The 25,221-nt window shown below is 35.6% G+C and overlaps 2 protein-coding genes and 1 long non-coding RNA gene across 3 annotated transcripts; 1 reads left to right on the plus strand and 2 right to left on the minus strand.

Annotated features, from left to right (window-relative positions):
- The first annotated feature begins 555 nt into the window (after window positions 1-555).
- Window positions 556-2,606, plus strand: LOC143610580 (receptor-like cytosolic serine/threonine-protein kinase RBK2). Its single transcript, XM_077085020.1, has 7 exons — window positions 556-987; window positions 1,093-1,344; window positions 1,418-1,572; window positions 1,677-1,756; window positions 1,833-1,968; window positions 2,049-2,198; window positions 2,303-2,606. Exons 1-7 carry the CDS (start codon window positions 561-563, stop codon window positions 2,474-2,476), a joined length of 1,374 nt encoding a protein of 457 aa, XP_076941135.1. The 5' UTR covers window positions 556-560; the 3' UTR covers window positions 2,477-2,606.
- Window positions 2,607-2,877: 271 nt separating this feature from the next.
- LOC143610589 (putative methyltransferase PMT20) lies at window positions 2,878-6,192 on the minus strand. The gene is made up of 7 exons (XM_077085030.1): window positions 5,754-6,192; window positions 5,529-5,677; window positions 4,833-5,028; window positions 4,524-4,734; window positions 3,497-4,172; window positions 3,348-3,425; window positions 2,878-3,257 (listed from the first exon to the last, which is right to left on the minus strand). Exons 1-7 carry the CDS (start codon window positions 6,018-6,020, stop codon window positions 3,041-3,043), a joined length of 1,794 nt encoding a protein of 597 aa, XP_076941145.1. The 5' UTR covers window positions 6,021-6,192; the 3' UTR covers window positions 2,878-3,040.
- A 16,599-nt stretch (window positions 6,193-22,791) lies between these two features.
- Window positions 22,792-24,051, minus strand: LOC143610579 (uncharacterized). Its single transcript, XR_013149614.1, has 3 exons — window positions 23,969-24,051; window positions 22,914-23,237; window positions 22,792-22,826 (listed from the first exon to the last, which is right to left on the minus strand). It is a non-coding gene; the product is annotated as an uncharacterized LOC143610579 (long non-coding RNA).
- Between the last annotated feature and the right edge of the window lie 1,170 nt (window positions 24,052-25,221).

Below are 25,221 nucleotides of genomic sequence, written 5' to 3' on the forward strand. Positions count from 1 at the left end.
ACGAAGAAGAGGAAGAAGAAACAAAGAAAAGTGTTGTGTTTGCAGTCGGGAATCAGAGAATTATCTTCTCCGATTCATCCGTTCCCATTTCTGCTCAAGGTTAAAACCCTCCCTTTCACATTCTTATTCTTCTCTACAATTATTTTGGGGATAAGGTGACTAAAATGTCCATTTCACCAACTAGGTCCCACCCTAAAACTAGTCGACCCAATCACTTTTCAATCATTACTCGACAGGATTTTAACCAACCATATACTACCACGTGCCATAAAATCTTTGGATCGCTAGTTTGTTTTAAAAAAAATAAATCATCGAAACCGATTTAGGTGTCTAACGTGATTATTTTGGCCTCCAACGAATCTAGTTGGTTAAAATCCCGTCGAGTAATGATTAAAAAGTGTTTGGGCCGACGAGTTTTAGGGTGGACATAATAACGGGAATTGGTTGGTCAAGTGACATTTTGTCAACATTGTCCGGCCAAATGGGCATTTTGGTCATTTTCCCATTATTTTGTCTCCTGATATGTTGTTCTAATTATTAGGTGGTAGTTTGGTACTTACATGTTTATACTTTTGATCATTATGGTAGAACTTGGGTCATTAGATAAAGAAGAAGACCATCATGATGAGGATGAAACCAATCCTGAACCATCTTCACATAAAGCCACCGCTAGATCAGCTTCGCCCGAAAACACATGTTCACCATCTTGCAAATCAAGAGAGATAGATTCTGATCCCGCTTCAGAAAGTCCGCATCAATGGAACGGGTTTTTAAGAAAAATTAAAAGGGGGTCAACCTCAACCTTACATGGATTCCATCCTACCCTCCATTCCATCAAAAGGCTTACCAGGCGAAGGAGCAGAAAAATAACTGAAACCATACCGACACTACCTCATGATCTAGACGCCGAGTTGCATTGTTTTGAAGCATCGTGGACAAATTTCTCACTTGCAGATCTCAAACATGCAACCGACAACTTTAGCCGTGGTTTGTATATTCTAAAATATTTGAAGTGTTAAGAGAGAGTTACATACTTACATTTGTTAATGGCTGAATAATAATCATATATATAACTTTTATGATGGTATGAAGAAAACTTAATCGGAGAAGGAGGATATTCTGAAGTTTACAAGGGCCATTTGCATGATGGACAAATTATAGCGGTTAAACGACTAATCAGGGGTACACCTGAAGAAATGACTTCAGATTTCTTATCTGAATTGGGAATTCTTGTTCATGTCAATCATCCGAATATCTCTCATGTTATTGGCTATGGCGTTGAAGGCGGCATGCATCTTGTTCTTCCTTTGTCTCAACATGGAAGCTTAGCATCCCTTCTTAGTGGTTAGTCATTGAAGAATGATAATATTTCATGTTTTTATAAACCTTGTTTGCTCATATTGTTTATTTGTTTAAGGTAAGAAAGCAAAGCTAGATTGGGGAACAAGATATAATATTGCCATTGGCACTGCTTCGGGTCTTTCTTATCTTCATGAAGCTTGTCAAAGGAGAATTATTCATAGAGATATAAAGGCGGCTAATATTTTGCTTTCAGAAGATTTTGAACCTAAGGTAATCAATCATATGATTATATAAATTAAGCAGGTATTTATTTAGACTATGGTATCTGCTACTTGTTTATAATAACCGTTTTGTTTTATTTTATTAAACTGTAGATTTCTGATTTTGGGTTGGCAAAATGGCTTCCGGATCAATGGTTGAACCTCACTGTATCTCAGTTTGAAGGGACATTTGGGTATGTATTTGAATATATTTAATCATGTTTATACTTTTATTTGACTGACTGTTGTTTTTTGTTTTTCAAATTATAGCTACCTTGCCCCCGAGATTTTTATGAATGGTTTGATTGATGAGAAAACTGATGTGTATGCTTATGGGGTGCTATTGTTGGAGATTATTACCGGGCGTCCTGCTTTAGATGAATCACAAAAAAGTTTGGTAATGTGGGTAAGTTTTTTTCTATTTTGGCTAAAAAAAATATAAAACTTTGATGACCGAAAAAGAAGTTTATGATTTAATACTTGCAGGCTAAACCTTTAATCACTTCAAAAAGCTATGAAGAAATTCTGGACCCGCAACTTTCTGGTTCTTGTGACTTGGAACAACTGAATTGCATCGTGTCAGCTGCTTCTTTATGCATAAATCACATTCCAACTGAACGCCCTAAAATGAGCCAGGTAATTTCGGTTTCTTTTTGGAAGAATAAACAGGAAAAGAAAAAAATAAATCTATTGGTGCAGTCATTCAAGATAAGTGTTTTTTTTTTAATATTATGCTGCAGGTTTACAGAATGTTAAAAGGCGAAGAAGCGATGTCTTATATCAGTAAAAAGTTTCAAAAGAGGCTCGCCTTTAGAAAGGGGAAATCAGTTGAGTTGTATGATTCAGATTATGATCCGGAGGACTTGCTGCAAGATGATTTAAGTCAGCAAAACCAAATTGCATTGGAGCTCTAGAATTTGACTAGCCTTGGGATACCGTCGACTTGGGTTTTCTATTAGTTCCTTTCAGAAAAATCAAACGCGATTCTAACCATAGAACGAACAACACGTATTGGCTCTCAGGGTTAGGAGAAACAGGGCACCATATGCTTTGTTCTATTGTTTATAGTGATTAATTTCTCTATAAATGAAGAAAATGACAAAATATGATGTATTTATAGATCATTGGTGCTCTTAACTGATCTTTAACATCATTGTTATGATTCTGTTTCTTTTATAACATGTAAATGTGAATCAAGAACACGAAAAAACGGAGCATATCTGGCTCTTGTCACAAACAAAAATAAAAACTAAAAAAGAACAGGCATTTCTTCTACAATACAAAGTTACAAACATTAGTCCATTGTAACTTAGTCCATTACTATATTATAATAACTTAGATTATGAGTAACTAATAATTCCTTTTCTTTTTCTGAAAACTTGATGATACATAGATTTATGAAATACCATCTTAATGATTCTTCAAGTATCTGCCGGCTTCGTGAAAAAAATGACAGCGTTTTCATATCTTTGTTCTTGCTATGAGCTCTGCTGTGAATACCAAAGCTTTTTCTGGCAAACCAAAATATTTTCCTTATTATTACCGTCTTCAGTATCTTCTACATGACAATCCCATCTCAACCCTTTAGCGATTGTAGCAACCGCATCCGCAAAATAGCTCGATTCCCTTATCAATGCATACCCGTTCGGTCTCAAGATCCGGTCCATCTCCAACAACACATATTTCATCTCACACCTATACATATATATCAAATCCAAATAACAAAAATGGTCAGTTTCAAGATATTTGACTAACATGTTTGACTTAAATGAAAGTCAACTTTACCTATGACCTTCCAGTGTAAAGAGACTGTCAACATGAAGCAGATCATATGTTCTAGGATAAGTCGAAAATGCCTCACACCTAATAAGAAACAAAACAAGTTAATGTTTGTCAAGAAACAACGCAATATCCGGATATTCTATACGTCTTACCAATCATGGTAAGTTCCAATTAAGCCCCTATCATACACCACAGGAAGCGTATTTGGAGCATAAGACGAGACAACATTCATAACCCAAAGTGGATCATTAATCAAATTAGCAGCAAAACCGCCATAACGGGTATTCATATCCATCACGTTTCGTATCTTATCAGTTCCAAGAATTGAAAGCAACGTCTTGTAATGTGCCACTCTATTTTTCCATTTTCTATCATCTCGATTAAAGTCACCCGCACTGCTACCTTTAATATCACCAATCCGGTCTGGGGCATCGCGTAACCTCTCGGGCCATTTTGCAACCGACTGCAAGCTGAGTTTCTTGTGTTTTGAGTTAGGCACGACCACACACGGTCTCAACGGGGTGTACCACGCGGAATCTGGCTCGGTCCCGTCATCACATTTTGGTGGGTAGGTATCTGGTACATCGAGCTGTTTGTAACAGTTGCTATCTGATGTTTTCTGCCAAACTGCTATGTCATCTTTTTGGTCATATAATTTAAAGCACATTGAAGTTAAAAGTTTTTTTAACTTGTCATAATCTGATTTTTGATCCTCCATTGTCGTGTTCCAACCTCTCCATCGTCTCTTGTAGTTTACGGGCGGTCCCGACAGAACCCAAAATCCTCCGGGCCGTAGAATTCGGTGTACTTCTAGAAGGTAAATTCCACCTGAAAGATACATCAAATAAATCAATCAAGATTGTCATCAATAATTCATGCTAAAGTCAGGTTCAGGTCAAACAGGTCGGAAGTCGTTTCAAGTGTACTTAATAAGCATACAACTCTTTTTATCCAAGAAAATAGATTATTATTATTGTTACAATGCAGTTTTTCTTGTCATATTTAAAGTACTACCTACTTAGAAAGACTAAAAACTGTCTCTGGGCCAATCTGACCAGACCTGTTTAACCCACTAAAAATGACAAATTTTGACCCTGACCCGCTTGATGGTAACCCAACCCGCCCATATTGCCACTTCTATGATGGCATAACTAGTTTCAGAGACGTAAGAAAAATTACCGAATTCGGTCCATGGGATAAGGCATCTTGAGCAATGGGCCATATCGAATGAATTTGACGGGAACGGAAGTTGTTGTGTAGATATGATTCCAAGAATGGCGGGAATCCCCCGTTCTAAAGCAAACTGTACTTGAGCCTCGTGGTTATCTCTAGGGGCGAGAGAAACGGTTAGGATGCCACGGTCAAGCAAGTCACCTCCCCAGCTAGCAACCTATAACATTTCAAGATTTAACCTTTTAACCTTTACATTACTAAAACTTAACCACTTTGGTTAAGATTCATAAGATGTAAATTGAGAAACAAACTAACCCCGCATCCAGTATCAATGGCGGTGCGAACGGTTCCATCTTTCATACCCGGGATTAGATTCTGCATTAAGTCCACATAAGCACTAACACCATTAGGGAACATTGTACCGCCACCCGGGAAGTAGAATTTGTCGCCTTCTTTTCTTAGCCAATGCTGGTTTGACTTCTGTTTGTTGATCCAGTCATATGGGACATTCCTAGACAGTTTACATTTGAAAATATTTATTATTACCTCAAATGAGTCTAATGGGATGAAAGTCGCCCGAAGTCTGTTTATAATGCATATAACTTCCTTACATTGTTGCGTTTTCATATTTGGGCCTAAAATTTTTGGTTTACACCATTTATTAATTTCTTATAAATGACTTAAAATCGGGGTTTTTAAGTTTTTTTTTAGTTTTTTGCTAATAGTAAAGCCGAAACTGAACCAAAAAATCAGCTTTTTAGAAAAACAAAACACCAAACCGTCGGTTTTTTTCTGGATTCGATTATTTCAGTTTCGTGTACCCCTAAGTAACGTATTAAGTACTTATACAAAGTTATAACGTGTTGCTGTCCACCCGACTTGACCCGTTTGCCCCATTAAAAACAACCATTTTTATCTGTTACATAACCCGTCTAACCCGCCATCCTGCCACTTTTAATCTAGATCCAAGATTGACAAAAAAAAGATACAAAAAAGAATTGAAAAATTTACCTGTACCAACATTCATCTTTGCTCTTTGGCCATCTAATAGGCTCCTTGTATCCATCAGGTGGAGGTATCAAACACTCCTTCCTCTCAAACACAGGCGGGCAATGGCGCTCCATAAACGTAAGCCTGTACCGCCCGTATTTCATCCATCTCTATTAACAACAACAATCAAATCAACCGCAAAGTCAACAAACTCAAAAATCACAAAACAACTAATTAAACATATACCTTAGGATCCGTGCAGGGCGTGTAGTCCTGTAAATCAGGACTACATTCGGGAAAAGTAACCGATTCCACCCGAATCACCCCAGAAGCAGTTGGTTCAACAGAACTTGAACCAACTGCCTGCTCGGTCGGTATTTTGTTCTTTTCAGAACAAAATATCCCGCCGAGATAAAAGGAAAGCCCACATAGCACCACAAACATTACGCCTATTGGCACCACTCTTGAACTTTTTTCGGGCTGTCTCCCGGGTTTATCATCTTTAAATTTCATCTCTTCACCTCACAAATTATTCCACAATCTATTCAAAAAATTAACAGCAATTCAATTTGCATAACTTCTTCAAGACTAAAGTAAAAAATGAAACTTTTTTTTTTTTTACCACAAACTAAGTTCAAAGACAGCTTACTGGAGACACAGATCTAGATGATTTAAAGAGCATAACATAAATGTAAGTCAAAATATACCAAAATAAACAAAAATAAATAAAAAACAAGAAAGTTTGTCAAAAACTGATGGCAAATATTGGCTACTGCTGCCGACAATGTAAACTTTTGGTCCAATTATTATTATTATGGCCAGTGAGCAAAAGAGAGAGAAAGAGTACAGTAACACACATTTTTCTTTTTTCTTTTTTTTACTTTTTTGATGATAAAATAAAATAAAGAAAAAAAGTAGCAGCAAATGTTCTTCAATCACCCAATCAATGGTTCTGTGACTGTGTTTCTTAACACTTAACAACAACAAAATACTAAATAACAAATAAACTGGTCTCCAAGTTAACTGGAAATGAACACTATTCTAAGTCAGTAACTCATAGTTTGGTTTCAGATCTGTAACATGAACTTGAACATAATGGATCTATGAGAAAGTGTTATATTACCTGGTAATAAGATGTGTGTAATGAGCTCTCAAGAGAATAAATGAAACCCAACAACAAAACAAACAAACAGGATATGAGAGGGGTAGTAAGTAACTAGTAACTGGGAAAGAGATATCTATGGACTCATGCAATATAATATTATAAAATATTATATTATATGTGTGTGTATACACGGATGTCGGTATGTGTGTGAGATGGAACACTTTTCTGACTTGTGTCTGAGATCAATGTTATTTAACTTTGTAGGGTAACTGTTGGTGAGAGACTAAAAATTATTATTATTTTGGTGTTTATTATCAAGTTTTGAATATTTTACTATTTTAGGAGTCTGTTGATATTGATAAACTCGATTAACTTTGATACAGAAATCTATGTTTTTAAAGAATAAGTTTCAAGCTCACGAGAAGTAAACTGTTATTATTTTAAACAAAAATGAGTTGTTTGTAATAAATTAACTTTTTATTTTGATTCAAAAATATGTTATGTTAGTTTGGTTTAATGGATGTTTGTGGACACATTCAATATAATAATATATTATAGCGTGTGACTGTGTGAGTATAATGTATGCACATAACTTACTTGGTTAAATCTTGATATTTTCTTGTTTTTGTTTTGTCTTTATCATATTAGAAAATTATAGAGTGGTAAGGGAAGACTTGATACTCTATATGATCATGTTTGATTCCTGCCAGCATCATTTAGCTTCGGCGGCATCGGATGAGGATGGAAGACTAAGCGAGTATGTGGCGTGTTAGGTGATTTTAGTGTAATTAGGGATTAACTTGTTGATCAAGCTAATTGTAATAGGAATCAAATAAGTCGGGTGTGAGGTGCACACTTATTTGATCTTATTATAATTTATAATTCTATTGGTACTCAAGGGCGAAGCCATGGGGGTTCCAAGAGGGCAACACTCCCTTGGCGGGGGTCCGGGGGCAGGGCCCCTGATAGCGGGGTGCGAGGGGCAGCGCATCTGGCTGGCAAATTTGTGACATATATTGTTATATTAAATAACACATTAGAAATTTAATTTAATTTAATTTCGTATGTTTTATTTGTCATAAATTCCAGGAGCGTATTTTGTGATTTTGAAATTCAAAATCAGATAAACCCTAATTAAAACTACCCTTAATTATACGATAGACTCTCTGGTTCAGAAAACTCTCTCAATCACCATACTGATTCTTGCACTAAATCTTTTATCCGCTCAAACATTTGGGAACCAATAAATAGTTTTGATCTGAAAGTGTTTCATGACTCTCAGATTTTCCTAAGATATACAATTGCAGAAATCCCCAACATGACGTCCAAAGTTAGATCATTGAATTTAATGAGTTTTATCTCACCACACTATCATTTTGAAAGATTCGTTGGTTGTGAAAAAAAATAGATTAGACAATAGAAATGGTAAAAGTTTTGGGAGTTTTCTTTTGAATGTTATTACCTTCTTTTTTTAAGAAATTATTTATTTATAGAGTTTATATTCCAACTAAATAGATGTTTAAAGTAATCCTTATTTTAGGAACGAAATTTTGAATAATCTACTAATAGAAGATGAGCTGGGATACTGATCTAGTTGTATGATGCTTGTGTTTATCTCTTCAAAAATTATACGGTAGATACAAATCATTGCAAGTGCAATATTAAGTCAAACGGATTTTGGGTCGGTGCGGGTTCTGATTCTGCACGACTTCCAAGTCGAAACTGGTTTTTGATCGGCACGGGTTTCAAGTCGGATCCAACCGAAACCTGTTTTAACCCGAACCCATGCTGAGCCGAACCTTGTCCCGACCTGAAACCCAATCCAAAATGAAACTTGTTTAGACTTGAACCAATTCCGACCAAACGATTCGAAAACTTTTCCGGCCCAAAACAAGTCCTGCCCCAAACTCCTGCTGAGCTGAATCCTGATCTGACCTGAAACCCAATCCGACCGAAAACCCAACCTAATCCAAAACTCGTTTCGATCAAGGACAAAGCTTAGTGAGGGCCCGGGGAGCCCCCCCTCCCCTTGTGTTTTTGCGTACTAGTGTAAATCTATCCGTTTTCATCGAAAAATTTGTATACTTAGTCTAAATTTACCCTTTTTCGACTTAAAATTTGAGCCCCCCCCCAATGCATTTTGAGTCCGGATCTGACTCGAAACCATGCCGGCCCGAAACCTATTATGTTCTAAAAACCTATCCGACCCGAAAACCCGCCCAACCCAAATCCCATTTCGACCCATCCAAATTAAAAATTCAAACGCTTTTTTGAACTTTTCTTTTAAAGTTGTTGAATTCTTGAATTCCAATGAACATAAAATTTAATTGGAATTAGTTTCAAATTTCAGTTTTTCCACATTTAAAACAAATACGTCATATCAAGGGATTGAAATTCATCACCTGCTTTCTGTTTATAATCGAACTTTATATCAAGATTAGAATTGAATAATCACTTTTGTCTCACTAAAGCCATGTGAAAAATAAGTTTATTTAGCTATCTTTTCATATAGCTTAAGATTGATTAGGTATAAGCGTACACCATAAGATAACCCGAGATTTTTATTTTAGGTGTCACTTTAAATCATACTCGGTGAATTGACGTTCCTCAAATATAAAAACAAGTATCATATAATGCAGGTGTCGTTTATTTCAACATTGTAGAATTATTTTTCCTTAAATGTGTGAAAAATTCTGTTGAAAATACACTTTCATATTTATAAACATAAAACGAATACACATGTAGGATCAAATGGCAATGCAATCTTTTTTTACTTGAATTATTATTGCTTTTGATCACAACCATTCGCCCCTAATAATATTGCTATTTTCTTAATGATGGAGTTGAGAGGCGTGTGGGCCTTTTTAAAAGGCGTTGTACTATTTTTTTATTTTGTTGTTTTTAATCGATTAATTTAATTTCACGTATTATATTAAAGTAATAAATTACATATATACAGCATTGGATTCTAATTCATCAATTATGGACGGACAAAATGGCAAAAGACGTCCTTTATGTTTGCAACGGTTTTTCAATAGACGTCCTTTGGCAAACGTAATGACAGAAAACATCATTTGTGTTTAAAAAACATTGCACGGTTCGTCCTTTTCACTAACAAGGGTTAGTTTTTCTCGTTAAAACCAGTCATGTGCATCTCATGTGAGGGCAATTTAGTCTTTTTACCCCCTCGATGGTTATTTGCGTAATTGACTTAATATTTTGGTCTTTGAGTAAATAAATATTTTTTTTTCTTTTTAAACCTCATCTTTACCCAAGCATTCATAACCACCCACCACCCACCATCACTATCAGCCACCATCATCATCATTTCACACGCCAGGCTCCGACCTGCCGTCGGCATAAATGACAAAATCCATCCACTATTCCACTCTTTTCCTTTCTCTCTCTCTCATCCAAAACCACCGTCACCAACCAACCACCGTCGCCCACACAAGACCAACAACTGCTGCTTATGTAATTAACGCACCCAAAATACACATACCTTCATATTCCTATTTGTATTAAGTCAACTTTTCATAACTTTTCACCTCCCAGTTATTCACCTTCACCTGTGGCTTCGGCTGCAACCCTTATAACATCTTCAATCAACTGAAAATTACCCATAATATCCACATGGGCCCCACTATACTACCAGCCGATACCACCGCACATCCACACAAGACCAAGAACTGCATCTCAGAAAACCGGCCGCCACCACCGCACCGCCAAAAATTAGAAGAATCAAAATTAGATCTGAGAAATTAGACGATTGACAAGATTAGATCTATAAAATTAAACACTAATCAATCGTTCGGTCATCGATCCCCTTGTCGGAAAACTGGTTGGTGGTGGTGATGATGATGTAGATGACGTGGAGTGGATCACAACGGGTCAGGAAGCGTGGTGGTTGATTTGGTGTGGTGGTGGCGGCGAACAACTGGGTCTCCTGTGGAGCCGCATACCAAATCATACCCTGGTTATATGGCATGGTGGTGGAGTTAATTAAGTGGTGGTTGTTTAAACACAGAAAGAGAGAGAGAGAGAGAGAGAGAGAGAGTGAGTGAGTGTCTTTTATATATATAAATCTATGTTTTATTTTTAGTTATTAAATCTATTCATAAATTTACAAATGTATCCTCATATGCATTGCACATGACCAAATTTAACGAAAATACTTAACTAGGTTATGGTCAAAGGACAAAACGTGATAAAGTTTTCAAATATAAAGGATGTTTTCTGCCATTAAGTTTGCTAAAGGACGTCCATTGAAAAACCGTGAAAACATAAAGGACGTCTTTTGTCATTTTGTCATTATGGATGTCTGCTTCTTTTATATTCAATAGCAACTGCCAACTAGGTTATGAGCCCGTATACAACACGGGTTAAGATAAATAAATTTATTCAACAACAACACAATATAAGACACAATTAATATGTTAAATTGTTTATATAAGTATGTAGCTTATTGTAGTTTCTTATATAAGCTCTCATAGTATCTTTAATAAGTAAAATAAATAAAAAATTTGAAAGAAAATAATAAACATGACAGATAAATAGTACTTCATAATTAATATTATTAATAAATATAATACTATTGAATATATTTTTTTATAAACACATTTTACATATATCTTTTATGAATATATTAAAAACTCTAAAGAACAACCTGACCAAGTTTAACCCGTTTCACATCAGAGTAAATAAAGTCATTGTTGCATTTACAGATACTACAAGAGATTTGAATCTTAAAAAAGATTTGCAAAAGTTACAAAGTTAAATTTTAATATCTACTATATTAAGGCGAAGCCTAGGGTTGTTCACGGTCTTGTTTTTAGGTTAAACCATGAGCCAAGTCGTTAGTAACGGTTTTTTCTTATTTAAAACTAAAACCAGAACGCTAAAATTTAAAACGAAACCAAACCGAACATTCTGTTTAGCTTTACGGTTTTGGCTCGTTGGGACTTAACACAAGTTATCCTAAATTAACACTAAGCTAGATTGTGATGGTAGCAAGAATTAAAATGAGTCAAGTAAGAAGTTAAACATTATATATCAAGTGTGCTGTTGGATGATAATTCAAAAATCATTTAGTTGTTTAGCAGCAAAACTAATATACTTATTGAATGGAATATAACATCCACATAAAAATATAGTCGTTCTGAAGTTGCACATAGTCAATAAATACTATTAAAATACATCCAAACTTAAATAAAAAAATAACAAATACAAATACGCATTACTTAGCGTAAAGTTCAGAGCTGATTAAAAAAAACACAAAGCTGTGCAATACATATACTCAGTTGTAACTTAAAATAATTCATTTTATATTATGACAATTTTAACCAGTTTACTTTTGAATGGTTTAATTCCAGTAACATTTAATCGAATTATTAAAAAAAGTTTTTTGCGTTAGATACTTATGCCTTTTTAAATGAAGGTTTAGACAAATCTTCTATGAAAATTACATTAAAAATTAAAAGTTGGAGAACTCGACCCCAAATGTGTTAAAAAAGTCACAATCTCCAAAGAGGTTTATTCAATGAGTAAAAAAAATTTTAAGAGCGATTTTGTATTTTCAACTTTAGTATACTATATCTAGATTAAAGCACACATTATTTTTAGACCCAATTACAAATTTTGTCCTTTAAAATAAGACGAACTACGGTCCGTGTCCTTTTTTTAGTTTCCTTGCAGGCGGTGTACTTTAAACCTTTTTTTTCTACACGTTATGTCCTTTACGCTAACTGGGTTAGAAAAACTCAGTTAAATACCCTCACGTGAGGTGCATGTGAGGGCATATTGGTCTTTTTGCCAACCCTGCAACTTCTTCTTCTTCTTCTTCTTCATTTTGCAGATCTTTACCTTCCCTTCCTTTCTCTCTTATTTCTCTCTCTAAGCCACCACCATCACCATACCACAACCACTCCGCCCATGGATATCCTCAAACACCATCACCACCGCCACCACAGCTCCGCCACCGCCACCACAGCTCCAGCTCCGACCACTCCTATGACGCAGACGCCGCCACAGCTCTGCCCTGCAACTTCTTCTTCTTCTTCTAGGGTTTGCTTACTCGAAGGATTTTTTCAGCGGAGCATCACCACTGTTGCACCTCCTCGGCGGACTTATGCCACAAGCACCCTCAAATATCAGCCAGCAATTCTAAAAACTTTTGGTTAGTATGAACTGATTTATGCTTAATTTGAACTGATTTGTATGTGTGTGGCTAGATTTGTGTTTAATATGAACTGATATGTATGCGTGTATCCAGATTTGTGCTTTATATAAACGGATTTGTATGTGTAGGTAGATTCAGTTGATTATGCTAATTTGGTTTGATTACTCTTGAGTTATGCACTGACTTGGGCTTAAATCAACGGATTTGTGTGGTTTTGCTTGATTTGATAGTGATTTGGGCTTAATGTAATATGATTTGTATGTATGTCTGTTTGCTCGTTCGATAAATGAGCCCGAACCCAAGCCTAGAAGTAAGCTCGTAAAATAATAGAGCTTAAATGAGCCCAAACCCGATGTGTATATGGCGTCATAGGAGTGGTCGGAGCTGGAGCGGTGGTGGCGGAGCTGTGGTGGTGGCGAATAAGCAGTGACGGAGATGGAGCGGTGGTGGCGGAGCTGTGGTGGTGGCCGGAGTGGTTGGTGGCGGCGGTGTACGAAGCTGTGGTTGGTGGTCGCAGATCTGAAAAATCGAAATCGCATATCTTAATTCATGGCCGGAGTGGCTGGTGGCAAGAGCTGTGGCGGCGTCTGCGTCATAGGAGTGGTCGGAGCTGGAGCGGTGGTGGCGGTGGCGGAGCTGTGGTGGCGGTGTTGATGGTGTTTGAGGATATCCATGGGCGGAGTGGTTGTGGTATGGTGATGGTGGTGGCGTAGAGAGAGAAATAAGAGAGAAAGGAAGGGAAGGTAAAGATCTGCAAAATGAAGAAGAAGAAGAAGAAGAAGAAGAAGTTGCAGGGTAGGCAAAAAGACCAATATGCCCTCACATGCACCTCACGTGAGGGTATTTAACTGAGTTTTTCTAACCCAGTTAGCGTAAAGGACATAACGTGTAGAAAAAAAGGTTTAAAGTACACCGCCTGCAAGGAAACTAAAAAAAGGACATGAACCGTAATTCGTCTTATTTTAAAGGACAAAATTTGTAATTGGGTCTTATTTTTATAAGTTCCAAAATTGATGGGTCGAGCTAACTTTCAATAATTTTTTTCTAGTTATTTCATTTATCAATGAATAGTGCATCAAATTTTTTTATACAAACAAAATTCAACACATTTGACAAATTTGAGATATAAGCGGTGTTTTTAAAACTGAGATTGACCGGATAAACCGGGAAAAAATCGAAAACTAATAATCTGGCCAGTAATTTGCGAATCCGAAAGACCTGCTTTCGAAGCGGAAAAACCAACCCGGATAAAATTAAATATTTTTAAAACTAAGCAACCATACACAATAATTCATGCACCCGCTAATGACAAGTTTGATGACAAATGCATTTTATAGTAATTTACTTTCTAATTGATTTCTTCCTTGAACAATGTGGGATGAGGATAATATAGTTTTCTTATAATCTTAAGGTGTCAAGTGACACAAGATGGTCAAATTAGATGTCAAGTGACACAACCACATTTTCATTTATTATAATAGTAGATTTGAACGACGAACCTCATCATCTCTATTCCATTTTTAAAGATGGAGGTATACCCTTTTTTTTCTCACGTGTAACGTGAGTTGGCAAAGAAGTCGTCCCACATGACATCTAATGTGGCAGGGGTCACATGTGTGACACCCCTGTAGCACTGCCCCTCCCCTTTGTTGGTCACGTGTAAGGCTTTCCAAACTGTTTGCTGCTCACTAAAAAAATGCTCGAAAATGCTCGTTCGATTTCGGCTTGGTTTGGAAATGAGTCGTTTGGTTCGGTTCGGTTTGAAAACAAACCAAGCACTAGCAAAGTCTCGCTCGGGTTTGGTTCGTTATTGCTTGATTTTTTTATCATTATTTGTATATATATTTTATGTATATATATAAAAATAGAAGTATTTTTAAAAGTATTTGAAATTTCCTCTTTGGTGTTGACTTCAAAGTTCAATATTAAACCATAGCTGCTCGTTTTATATATGTTTTCTTGTTAACTTTGAGTTTTAGACATTTTAGAGTTGCAAGTCTTGAATTTATGATATTTTTTAGTTTTAGAAATTTAAAATATAAATCATTATACGAAACCAACCAAAGCCAAGCCGCTCAATTTCACCAAACCAAGTTCTAGCATAAAAATATCGCTCGTTTCTTTAAATTCAATACGCTCGATTCGGTTCGCTTTCAAACCAAACTAGGTATGAGCAAGCATGCGTTCGGTTCGGCCCTGTTCGTGAACTAGGGGTGTGTTATTTAACCATACTCGAATAACAAACCTGACCCGAAACCCGAATAACCCAACTCCAATTCACCCAAACTGATTAAACTCATAACACGAACCCGAGATAAAATATTCGGGTCAGTATTTGGGTTGAAATACTCAAATTTGGGTTAACCCAAATAACCCAAAGTATATTACATCGATGCATGTATCCATAATTTTTATATGGTAGTTTAGCGGTAAAGTAACATAGTGACATTATGTATTCTTGTTCGGTTGTTCTCAAACCTCCAATTAATATTAAATATATCACATCCTAATGTATTAATTACCATAAAACATATTGAGTATGTATCTTCAATTCAAAAACTTAAATAGTATAGTATTTAAACCAATATGTATTAAGCATGTTTATTCAATCTACACAAGTATTAATCCACAGGCTACAACACTCCATCCTGTCTAATGCATGATTGTATGATAAATTTCATGTTTTGCTAGTTAATATATGTTATTGTTGAATATGCATGTATATTTTGGTTTTATAACGAATTGGAATATGATTTTTTTTAGTTTGTGATATTGTTAAAGGTTGATAAACTTTTATAAATTTGTTAAACCCGAACAGCCCGAAACCCAAATAAATAACCCGAAGAACACCCCTATCGTGAACAGCCCTAGTCACATGTGACATGAGGATAGTAACCATGGTGAGGGAAAGCTGGTGTGACGCACACGTGACGAATGAGGGAAAATGAAAAAAACTCTTTGGCCCAACACCCCTTACTATCTATAATTTTTTTTTGTCATCTGGAGGATTTGAATTCAAGATCTCCCAACTACTTCGTATTTTAAAAAGCTTTGTCTTTACCCGATAAATAGAAATAATCGTTCGTATTATTGTTGGAATTAATTTATATTAAACTATGTAATGTTGACTTAAAATCAGTGTCAAAAATTAAAGCAATCTTTAAAAATGTATTAATATAAGTGTCCTATAACATAATTAATAGAACATAAGGGACCAAAAGCATGACTCTTCATAAAGGTGCCGAGTTGTCGTGACCATGTGAAAGATCATGAGGAAGACTATAGATAACAACCACCAAATGTCATTTGAGAAAGTAGAAACACTTACACACAAACACATCAAACTTCGGTTTGTCTTATACCAAATTAGCAAATTTAATCGGCTTATCACTTAGTATAAAAATGAGTTCTTCTTTCAAATTACCCATAGTTGTTGCTTTATTAGGACTAGGGAGTAGGGACGTCTATAAGATTTCCTATGTGACTAGTAAAAATGGGTTATTATGTATAACTTTATTTTCGTTAATACGACGATAATTGGTATAACAACCAAAACAAAGTTATTGTGGTAATATAAACCCTTTTGGGTGCTCCTACGTTTCAACGTAAAAGCTGCATATGAACGCATTATGAACAAGTTGCGAGAGCTTGTTTGGTAGCATCTTAATAGGCCATTAAGAGACATGATGTTATCTTTGAACTGATCATGTAGAGTGTGTTTGGTTCACTTAAAAGACAATATGGGTTTAATGTTATGCATGAAGTATCACTTAAAATACTTCATATCTCACTCTAATGAGTAAGTAAGATCACACAAATTATAAATAAATTATTATGGGTTTAGCATCATGTTCAATTCAATTTTTTTTTGGAAATCAATAGTATATACAATTTCTATGAGGTGGAAATCACCAGAATTTTTTTTAAAAAAAGTTAGAAGATATTACATGATTATTTGTTTGGATGGGACACTTTTTCATTTAATTTGAAGATATGGAGTATCAATTAGAGTGAGATATATGTTGAGTGGGTCAATGCATCTATCAATCACAAAAGTTACACTCAACATGGGTTTAATGTTGTGCATGAGCACATGCCATGTGAATGCGATGGTCAAGGATAGAGATGTTACTTAACCTCCATTATCTTCTTTTCTTTTTCTTGGATGCATTTTTTCTATCCTAAATCAAAACATCTAAGGTTATTATTATTATTATTATTGTTATTATTATTATTACTACTACTACGATATTTCTTTCCTTGTAAAAATACATTTAATTTTCCCAAAATCAAAAAGCAGTGGAAGGTATCATATTCACATACTGGTGGATAATTTTAGAAAACTCGAAATAAAACTATTTTTAATACTAACGATTTGAAGAGGGAACTACTTTTTGATTCAATTGCCCATTATTGTTTCCTATGGATGGTCAGTTGAAGTAGTAAAATAAATTTAACCTAGGCCGAATGACTTAGAAACTTTCTTCTTTTGATGTAACTTTTATGATGTGTGTTAGCCTTTTCTAACCGGTATCTTTATTTATAATTTTTGCAGTTATAAATAAAACATCCATTAGAGATGGCAACACAACGAAATCGGTTCATTAAATAAGTCGAGCCTAAACTGAGATAAAAAAATATATTAACTACCAAACTCGATCTTTTGTAATAGAGCTCTATAGCCAAACTCGAGCTTCAGCTTTAAAAACACCGCTCAAAACAAGTCAAGCTCAAGCAATAGAAATATAACTTTGAATAAGCAAACCTTGAGGGTGTTTGTTAATAAGGCATTGTAATTATTAGTTTAATCTCATAACTCAAAGACACTGATGACTAATCTCTCAAAAATTAAAAAACACTCTCTAGCCAAATGTGGTCAACCACAATCTTTCATTGGTGTTAAATTTTCATCAACCAACATAACAGTTTAAAAGGTTAAAAAAGGCAAGCTCGAGCTATAGAAGTAGAGCTCTAAACAAGCTTGGGCTTATACTTGCGTTTGGTTTGTTTACACCCCTAGGCAATACCGATAATCTGAAATCAATTAATTTGCATCATCAAAAGGATTTTTGTTTGAAAGGGGTCAACTGATTTGACCGTATGGTTGTTAGTATTTTAGTGTAATTGGATTAACTGGTTGACCAATGTAATCATAATAAACATTAAGCAAGTTCGGGATGTGCGGAGTGTAGGCCTGTAAACGAACCGAACGTTCGTTGAACTGTTCGTGAACCGTTCGGCGGGAAGTTCGTTTATGTTTGTTTATTTATTAAACGAACGAACACGAACAAAAAATTTGTGTTCGTTTAATTAAACGAACGAACATGAACACATGTTCCGTTCGTTCATTTATGTTCATGAACGTTCGTTTATTTATGTTTGTTTATTCATGTTCTTATATGTATTAATATAAAATAATTAATGATTATCTTGATGAGTCATTTAATTAAAGGTTTTATATTTTTTTAATTTGTGTTCATTGAAGTGTTTTCATTTATGTTCGTTTACGTTTGTTGTGTTCACTTACATTTGTTCATCTATATTTATTTATGTTCGTTTATCTTTGTTCAGTTTTCGTTTATCTTTGTTCAGTTATGTTCCCTTAAATTAAATTATAAACAAATGAATATGAACGAACACAAATATTCTTTTTTTAAATAAACGAAAAGGAACATAAATATTTATTCGATTAAGTGTTCGTATTCGTTTAAAGTTAAATGAACGAACACGAATATACCATTGTTTGTGTTTGTTCGATTCGTTTGCATGCTTTCATTATTCACATTGATGAATACGTCGGTCTCAATCTCTTGGCTCTGTTGATTTTATTTGTGTTCGCTTGTGTTCGTGAATCGTTCGTGAACACATTCATTTCCTTAATGAATGAACATGAACATAAAATCTCGTTCGGTAAGTGTTCGTGAACACGTTATTTCCTTAACGAACGAAAACGAACAAGACCCTGTTCATGTTCGTTTACAGCCCTAGCGGAGTGCACGCTTGCTTTAGTTTATTATGATGTTATGGGCGAAGCCCCTAACGAACGGGGTCTGAGGGCAGCGGCCCAGGTTACGGGGTCCAAAGGGCAGAGTCCCTGGCTGGGGTTAAGATGCCAATTTATGATTATGCCACACATAATCATAAGTTTTATACTGGAGACATATTAATATAATTTAAATTTTGAATTGTAACTGCCTAAGACAGTTATCTAAACCAAATTCCTTCTGCATAGATATACCGACACTCTGGTTCATCTTCTTCATAAATTCTATCCTATACTAAATTCTTGTCTCGAATTCAGAGTTTTATTCGACTAAAGTATTTTGAAGAACCACCGAAATAACTTTTAATCTAAAAATGATAATACGACTCTCTGAATAATCAACGTTGCAATTTCAAAGTCACCAACACTGGTGTGGGGGTATTTCCGTATTTATGGTCATTACTAGAGTTGATCAAAAAAACCGGTTCCTGGAACCGAACCGGTGGACCCGAACCGGAACCGAACCGGTTCCCACCCGTTTTTGGTAGGAACCGGACCCTATCTGATTCAACCCGATGATCCGTGACCGGTTCTTGCGTTTCTGAGTGGGGGCGGGTAGGAACCGGAACCGAACCGGAACCGGTTCCTAACCGGTTCCATCCGGAACCGGTTACCGGTTAGGAACCGGTTCTAGCCGTTGGATCGATTAAACCGTTGGAAATCGTTTTTTTTGGCCGTTTTTTGACCGTTGGGGTCAAAAATAGCCGTTTTTTGGCTCCCCCAAGCACCCCACTACTAGTATAAATAGGTATTTGGTGTCATGGGTTCATCACAACACTCAAAACGCAAACCCGAACGCAAAAAAATACAAAAAAACGCTATTACAACGTTTTGAGTTCTCTAATCTCTTGTTTTCTCTTCTTCTATATTCATATTTGTTGTTATGGCTGCCTCACAATCATCGGTTGGTCAAGGTTCCAACGCCGAACCAAGTTTCGTTCGTATTGTACCTCATAATCGTAATCAAGAGATTTGGTGCAATTGGGATTTGGTTGAATTGAGTGACCATTCATTGAAGGCTCGATGCAAGTTTTGTGGGGTTTATTTAAACCCACTTTCGAATTCAAATTTGAAGAAACACATCGAAAAACCGTATTGCAAGGCGTTGAAAAAGAACGTCGATTCGCAACAAACGCAAATGGATAGTGAAGGCGGAATATTTACATACCAAATTGATCGAGTTCAAGATCGTATGGCGAAGTTTGTGATTCAAGAAGCTTTGCCGTTTAGCCACTTCGACAACCCTCGCTTAACCGCCATGATTCGAGATACGCTTCAACCACAATACACTCACGTAAGTCGTCATACTCTTAAACGTTATTGTTTAAAATTGTGGAAGAAGACCAAAGAGGTACTAATTGCATATTTTGAAAATATAAATACGGGAATAAACTTAACTAGTGATGTTTGGTCGGCTCCACATGGTCTACCCGAATCTTATCTTTGTGTCACCGCTCATTGGGTAGACCCGTCATCGTGGGAAATGATGAAACGCACCATTGCTTTCGAACTTTTTGAGTATCCACATACGGGAGATAATTTGTTTGAAATTTTAGATTATGTTATAAAAACTTATAAACTAGAAAATAAAATATTTTCAATGGCATTTGATAACGCGTCGAATAATACATCGGCGGTTGATAAATTAAAATTAAAATATACGCCGATTTGCAATGGTGTATTTTTTCACTCAAGGTGTGTTGCACATATCATTAATTTAATCGTGCAAGACGGACTTGCTTCGGATGAGGTTACATCGGTTATAAACGATTTTAGACTAATGCTACATGAAGTTTTTAAGAAAAGTAAAAAAAGACAAATGGATTATAGAAAATTTTGTAAAGATACGGGAAGAAAAGCTTTGGGAGCTAATTGGGATGTACCTCATCGATGGAATTCCACTTGCACAATGTTTCAAAGTGCTTTGGAACAAAGAGAAACTTTACAAATGTTTCATTCTAGTCTTGCCGAGAATGATTTGGCAATCCCCTTTTTAAATGAGAAATGGGAAATTATCAATGACTTATCGACTTTTCTTGAAGTTTTTAAAACATCAACTACGAAACTATCGGGAACGCATTATCCGACAAGTCCCTTGGTTCTTTCGGAGTTATTTTTAATGGTTAACAATCTTAAAGAATTTGAAAATAAAAGTCCAATGTTTTCAAACATCATATTACCAATGAAGTTTAAATTAAAAAAAATACTTTCTTGAATTGCCACCGGTTTTTACTTGCGCCGCCGCTTTAAACCCAATGTTAAATGTTACGGGGGTTGAATGTGTGATAGACGAAATTTTTTCAGCCTTAGATATGCATGAAATTGACCCAAACTTTTCAACAGAGGCAAAAAATTATTTTAACTTGAATTTTAAATTTATGTATGACTTTATTTAAATAAATATGGGTCAAACATACACATGCCTATGCCGGGGGGGTCTTCATCAAGTTCAAGTGCTACTAGAGTACGAGATCCCATGATTAGCCTTATGAACACCGTTCGCAACGTAACGGCTAAAAAACAAAGGGGTAACACCCCTTCAAGCGAACTAGAAAGGTATAGTGCAAATGATTACTCTACCGGTTTATCCGAAGAGGAATATGACACTTTTGATGTTTTGGCTTGGTGGAAGGTAAAGGAAACCGAGTTTCCGATTATTGCCACCATGGCCCGTGATTTACTAACCGTCCAAGCTTCTACGGTAGCTTCGGAATCAGCTTTTTCTCTTAGTGGCAGGGTAATATCGGTGAGAAGAACAAGACTAAATTCGGAGTCGGTGGAGATGTGCATTTGCTTAAAGGATCACTTGGACTCAATCGATCGTATTCAACACGTAACCACTCTCGAAGATGAAACATCACTTGATGTTCGAGTGCACGACGAACAAGAAGGCATTTCTACAAGTAATTCCGAGGAAGAAGTTGCCGCTTAATAATTACGACGAACAAGAAGGCTTTTCTAGAAATAATATGTCACAACTTTATATTTATAAGTTTAATGTTTTGTTAGTTTGTTTTTGAAGATTTTAAAACATGTAACCGTTTTTTTTTTGAACTTCTTAAAGTAAATAAAATGAATTTTATGTTAATTGTTTTGTTTATTTTTCATGCTATACAAATACGAATCGTAGTTTAGAATCCAAATCGCAAACGAAAAAAAAAAAAAAATTTTTTTACACTGTAACCGGTTGGAACCGGTTACAGTGTAGGAACCGGTTTAGGAACCGGTAAGAACCGGTTAGATAGGTTAGGGGTCCGAGGGTGGGAGAACCGGTTCGGTTTCCTAACCGGTTCGAGCCTGGAACCGGTTTAAAAGGGGGTTTTGAATATAGGAACCGGTTAGGAACCGGTTCCGGTTCCTAGTCCCAAACCGTTTTGAACATCTCTAGTCATCACCAGGTTAACACAAATAAAAAAGAAACTGGTTTCATGTGATTGGGTTACAGTCCAATCCGATCAGGTTCCTATCCTTCAAAATTGGTTTGGATGCGAAGCATTGTGGGATCAACCTGCTTTTGACTTTTTTGCTCACATCCGACCTGGTTTTGACTTTGTTGCAATAAAGATGTTCATAAACCATGAAACCAACTTAATCACCCAAACCGTAGCAAGTCAACCGGTTAAGATCCAAATAGTTTGTTCAATGTTCAGTTTTGGCACTGGTTCAACAGTTCGGTCCGGGCTGGAATTTGGAACCAGCCGTTTAGCTTCCACCATTTATACATTGTTATAATTTTTAATATGTAGTTATGTATAGCTATTATAATCATGAACCATTTATCATTTAAAACCCTTAAAAAGAAACAAAAACTAAAGTTCTGGATTGGCATAATCCAAAGGAGTTTAAGATAACAACAATACAAGCATCTACTTGGAGGATAAATAGTAAATAAGTAAACAACATAACCATCAACATTTGACATCTATGATCTATCCTCACCCTACCAGGTCAGTAGCAATTAAGGAGGCAGAATAACCTTCCCATTTCTTTTGCCTGTGACATCAAATACATACGCTCGGTCATATTCCAAACAAGAAGATTTTACAAACTTAGAATTAAAGGTAATGTAAGGTGACTTACATTGGTCATAGAGGTCTTCAGCCAGCCTCAAAATTGCCACACTTTCATCAACAAGGCCAGCAAGCATGTGCATGTTCTTATCTTCATTACCTTTAATCGCTCGGGATTCTAAGGGTTCAGCTGTGGGTATCTGAGCGGCAGCAGCACTTGCTGCATCTTCTACTCTTTCTATTGGAACTGGTTCCGCTGGTAATTCATTAAGAGCAAAGTCCAGGACCCGGCTTTGGGTTCCAGCGGTTGTTGGAGTTCTCTGCGGTTTTGGGGTCCCGCATGATCCCCTTTCTGGGATGTTTCACGACGCCTGACCCTGTAGCGTTCATTCACCTGCATGTTAAACGGATGTAAACAATGGGTCAGTCAGGTAGGCAACGAGTCAGACCTCTAGAACCTTGAGGTTGTGCAAACAAGGTTCCTTTCTTTTTAAGTTTAATAAGTAGTTACATATAAAATATGATTTCAAAAATAACAAAACGATATACGTAGCATTCATCTTTCACTACAACTCCAAAAGAACAAAATGATTTACGTCGCTAGAACCTTTTGTACACTTTAAGTCATTAAACGTTAACAGCAAGTCTGAATGTCGTGATTAATTGATATAAAATAACTATAAGACTCCTCTTTCAGAAAATTTGGTTTTTAATATAAATTATAAGTTTTAGTGACCAAAACAGAGATTTTCAGAAGCTATTTACTAAAACAAAAATAAAGCGATTTGGGAGGTTGTAACTTGTAAATACTTGAGTATGCTTTAGGCGAATGATAAACCACATGACCCATTTCCTTTTCAGCTAAACTTCATTTTTTTTAAAAATTGACCATTTTATTAAACAAACTATGATTCTAATTGACCCACTGCACAAAATATCTAACCAAGAAACCAATCTAAGAAGGTCAAATAACAAAAGAAAAAAAAAGTTGCAAAAAAGTAGTTTCTATAAGTCATAGCAGTATAGCACTATGATAAAAGTAATTAAATACTAGAAGCTGCGCATGCTAAAATAGATGGTAAAAGTAACGGTGATATAACCAAACTTATAATAAGAGTTACCAACCTTCTCAAGCTCTCCCGTCTCTGTAAGTCTTTTGAGATTTCCAGTTAGATATCTTCTAAATTGCTCGGCTACATTGTACTTCCTCTGCAACATGTGTAAAAATCAACAAAATCAATTAATTTCTTCGATTTATGAAATATCTTATACTGTAATCCAGATGGCAATCAACTGCTTAAACTGTAACATGTAGTAACACAAACAAGATAACTAGCCACTTAACATATAGAAGATTTGCGAATTATGCAATAGATCTTACTGCAGTATAACAGTTTGATGCATTTGACAAACATACGAAAACGCTAAGTTAAGAACTTATTATTAACACTAACTAAACAATATTATAATAATTTAATATTTATATAAGGTTTTATTATGTAAAATAATTATTTGGATTTATGAATACATAACATGATAATTATTATTTATAGTTTTATAAATATATAAAATTAGTTTACCATATTAAAAGCATTAATATTTAAATTATAATATATATATATGTATATATATACTTCTAAGTTTAAACGTATATACACAAGCAAAACGAGAGTTAAACGAGTATTAAAAGGTCAGTTTTATTAAAATAACTTTTATTTAGTTATTATTAGTTATATAAAGAGTTAATGGTTTAAAGAAAGAATAAAATAAGAAAAATCCAACAACACGGGGTGGCTGGGGTTTGAACCCGCGACCAGCCACCATAGAATCTTAACACCACCACCCTAGCCAACCAGGCTAGGGTGATAACTGGTTACAATACAACATAGATCATTTAAAACTAAACAGACACAAGTGACAGGTTCAATTAAGAACCCTAACGAAGATCAATCGGTTAATCTGATTCAACTAGGATTAGGGTTAATGATCATGACCTCAAGACGAATCTGTTAGTATGATTATTTACCTTAAACGCTGATAAATCAAGGGCCAATTAGCGTAAACTGTAGTCGGCGTGAATAGAGGTCAGAACGCAGATGTAGAGGTCGATATAGAACAATTAGGTATAGGGGTTTAGTTGGCGCTGCAAAGGGGGTGCTATATGCGTGTTTAATTGTATTATTATGGTAGATTAATATATATCAGTAGACGGGTTAAAGACGAATCCCTAATAATATCAATTCGTATTGTTTAAGATCGAATTTCCTAATTCCTTACGTCGGTGGACTCGATTTGCAAGAAGAATAATATCCCTGATTCAATTTCCAAGTTTGGTACGAAAATTATGGTCCAAGCTAGCCAATTTCGTATTCGGGTAC

This window comes from Bidens hawaiensis, unplaced genomic scaffold (genome assembly GCF_021521415.1).
Source record: "Bidens hawaiensis isolate Kalapana, Puna unplaced genomic scaffold, B.hawaiensis_p1.1 tig00027062_1, whole genome shotgun sequence".
NCBI classification, from domain to species: domain Eukaryota; kingdom Viridiplantae; phylum Streptophyta; class Magnoliopsida; order Asterales; family Asteraceae; genus Bidens; species Bidens hawaiensis.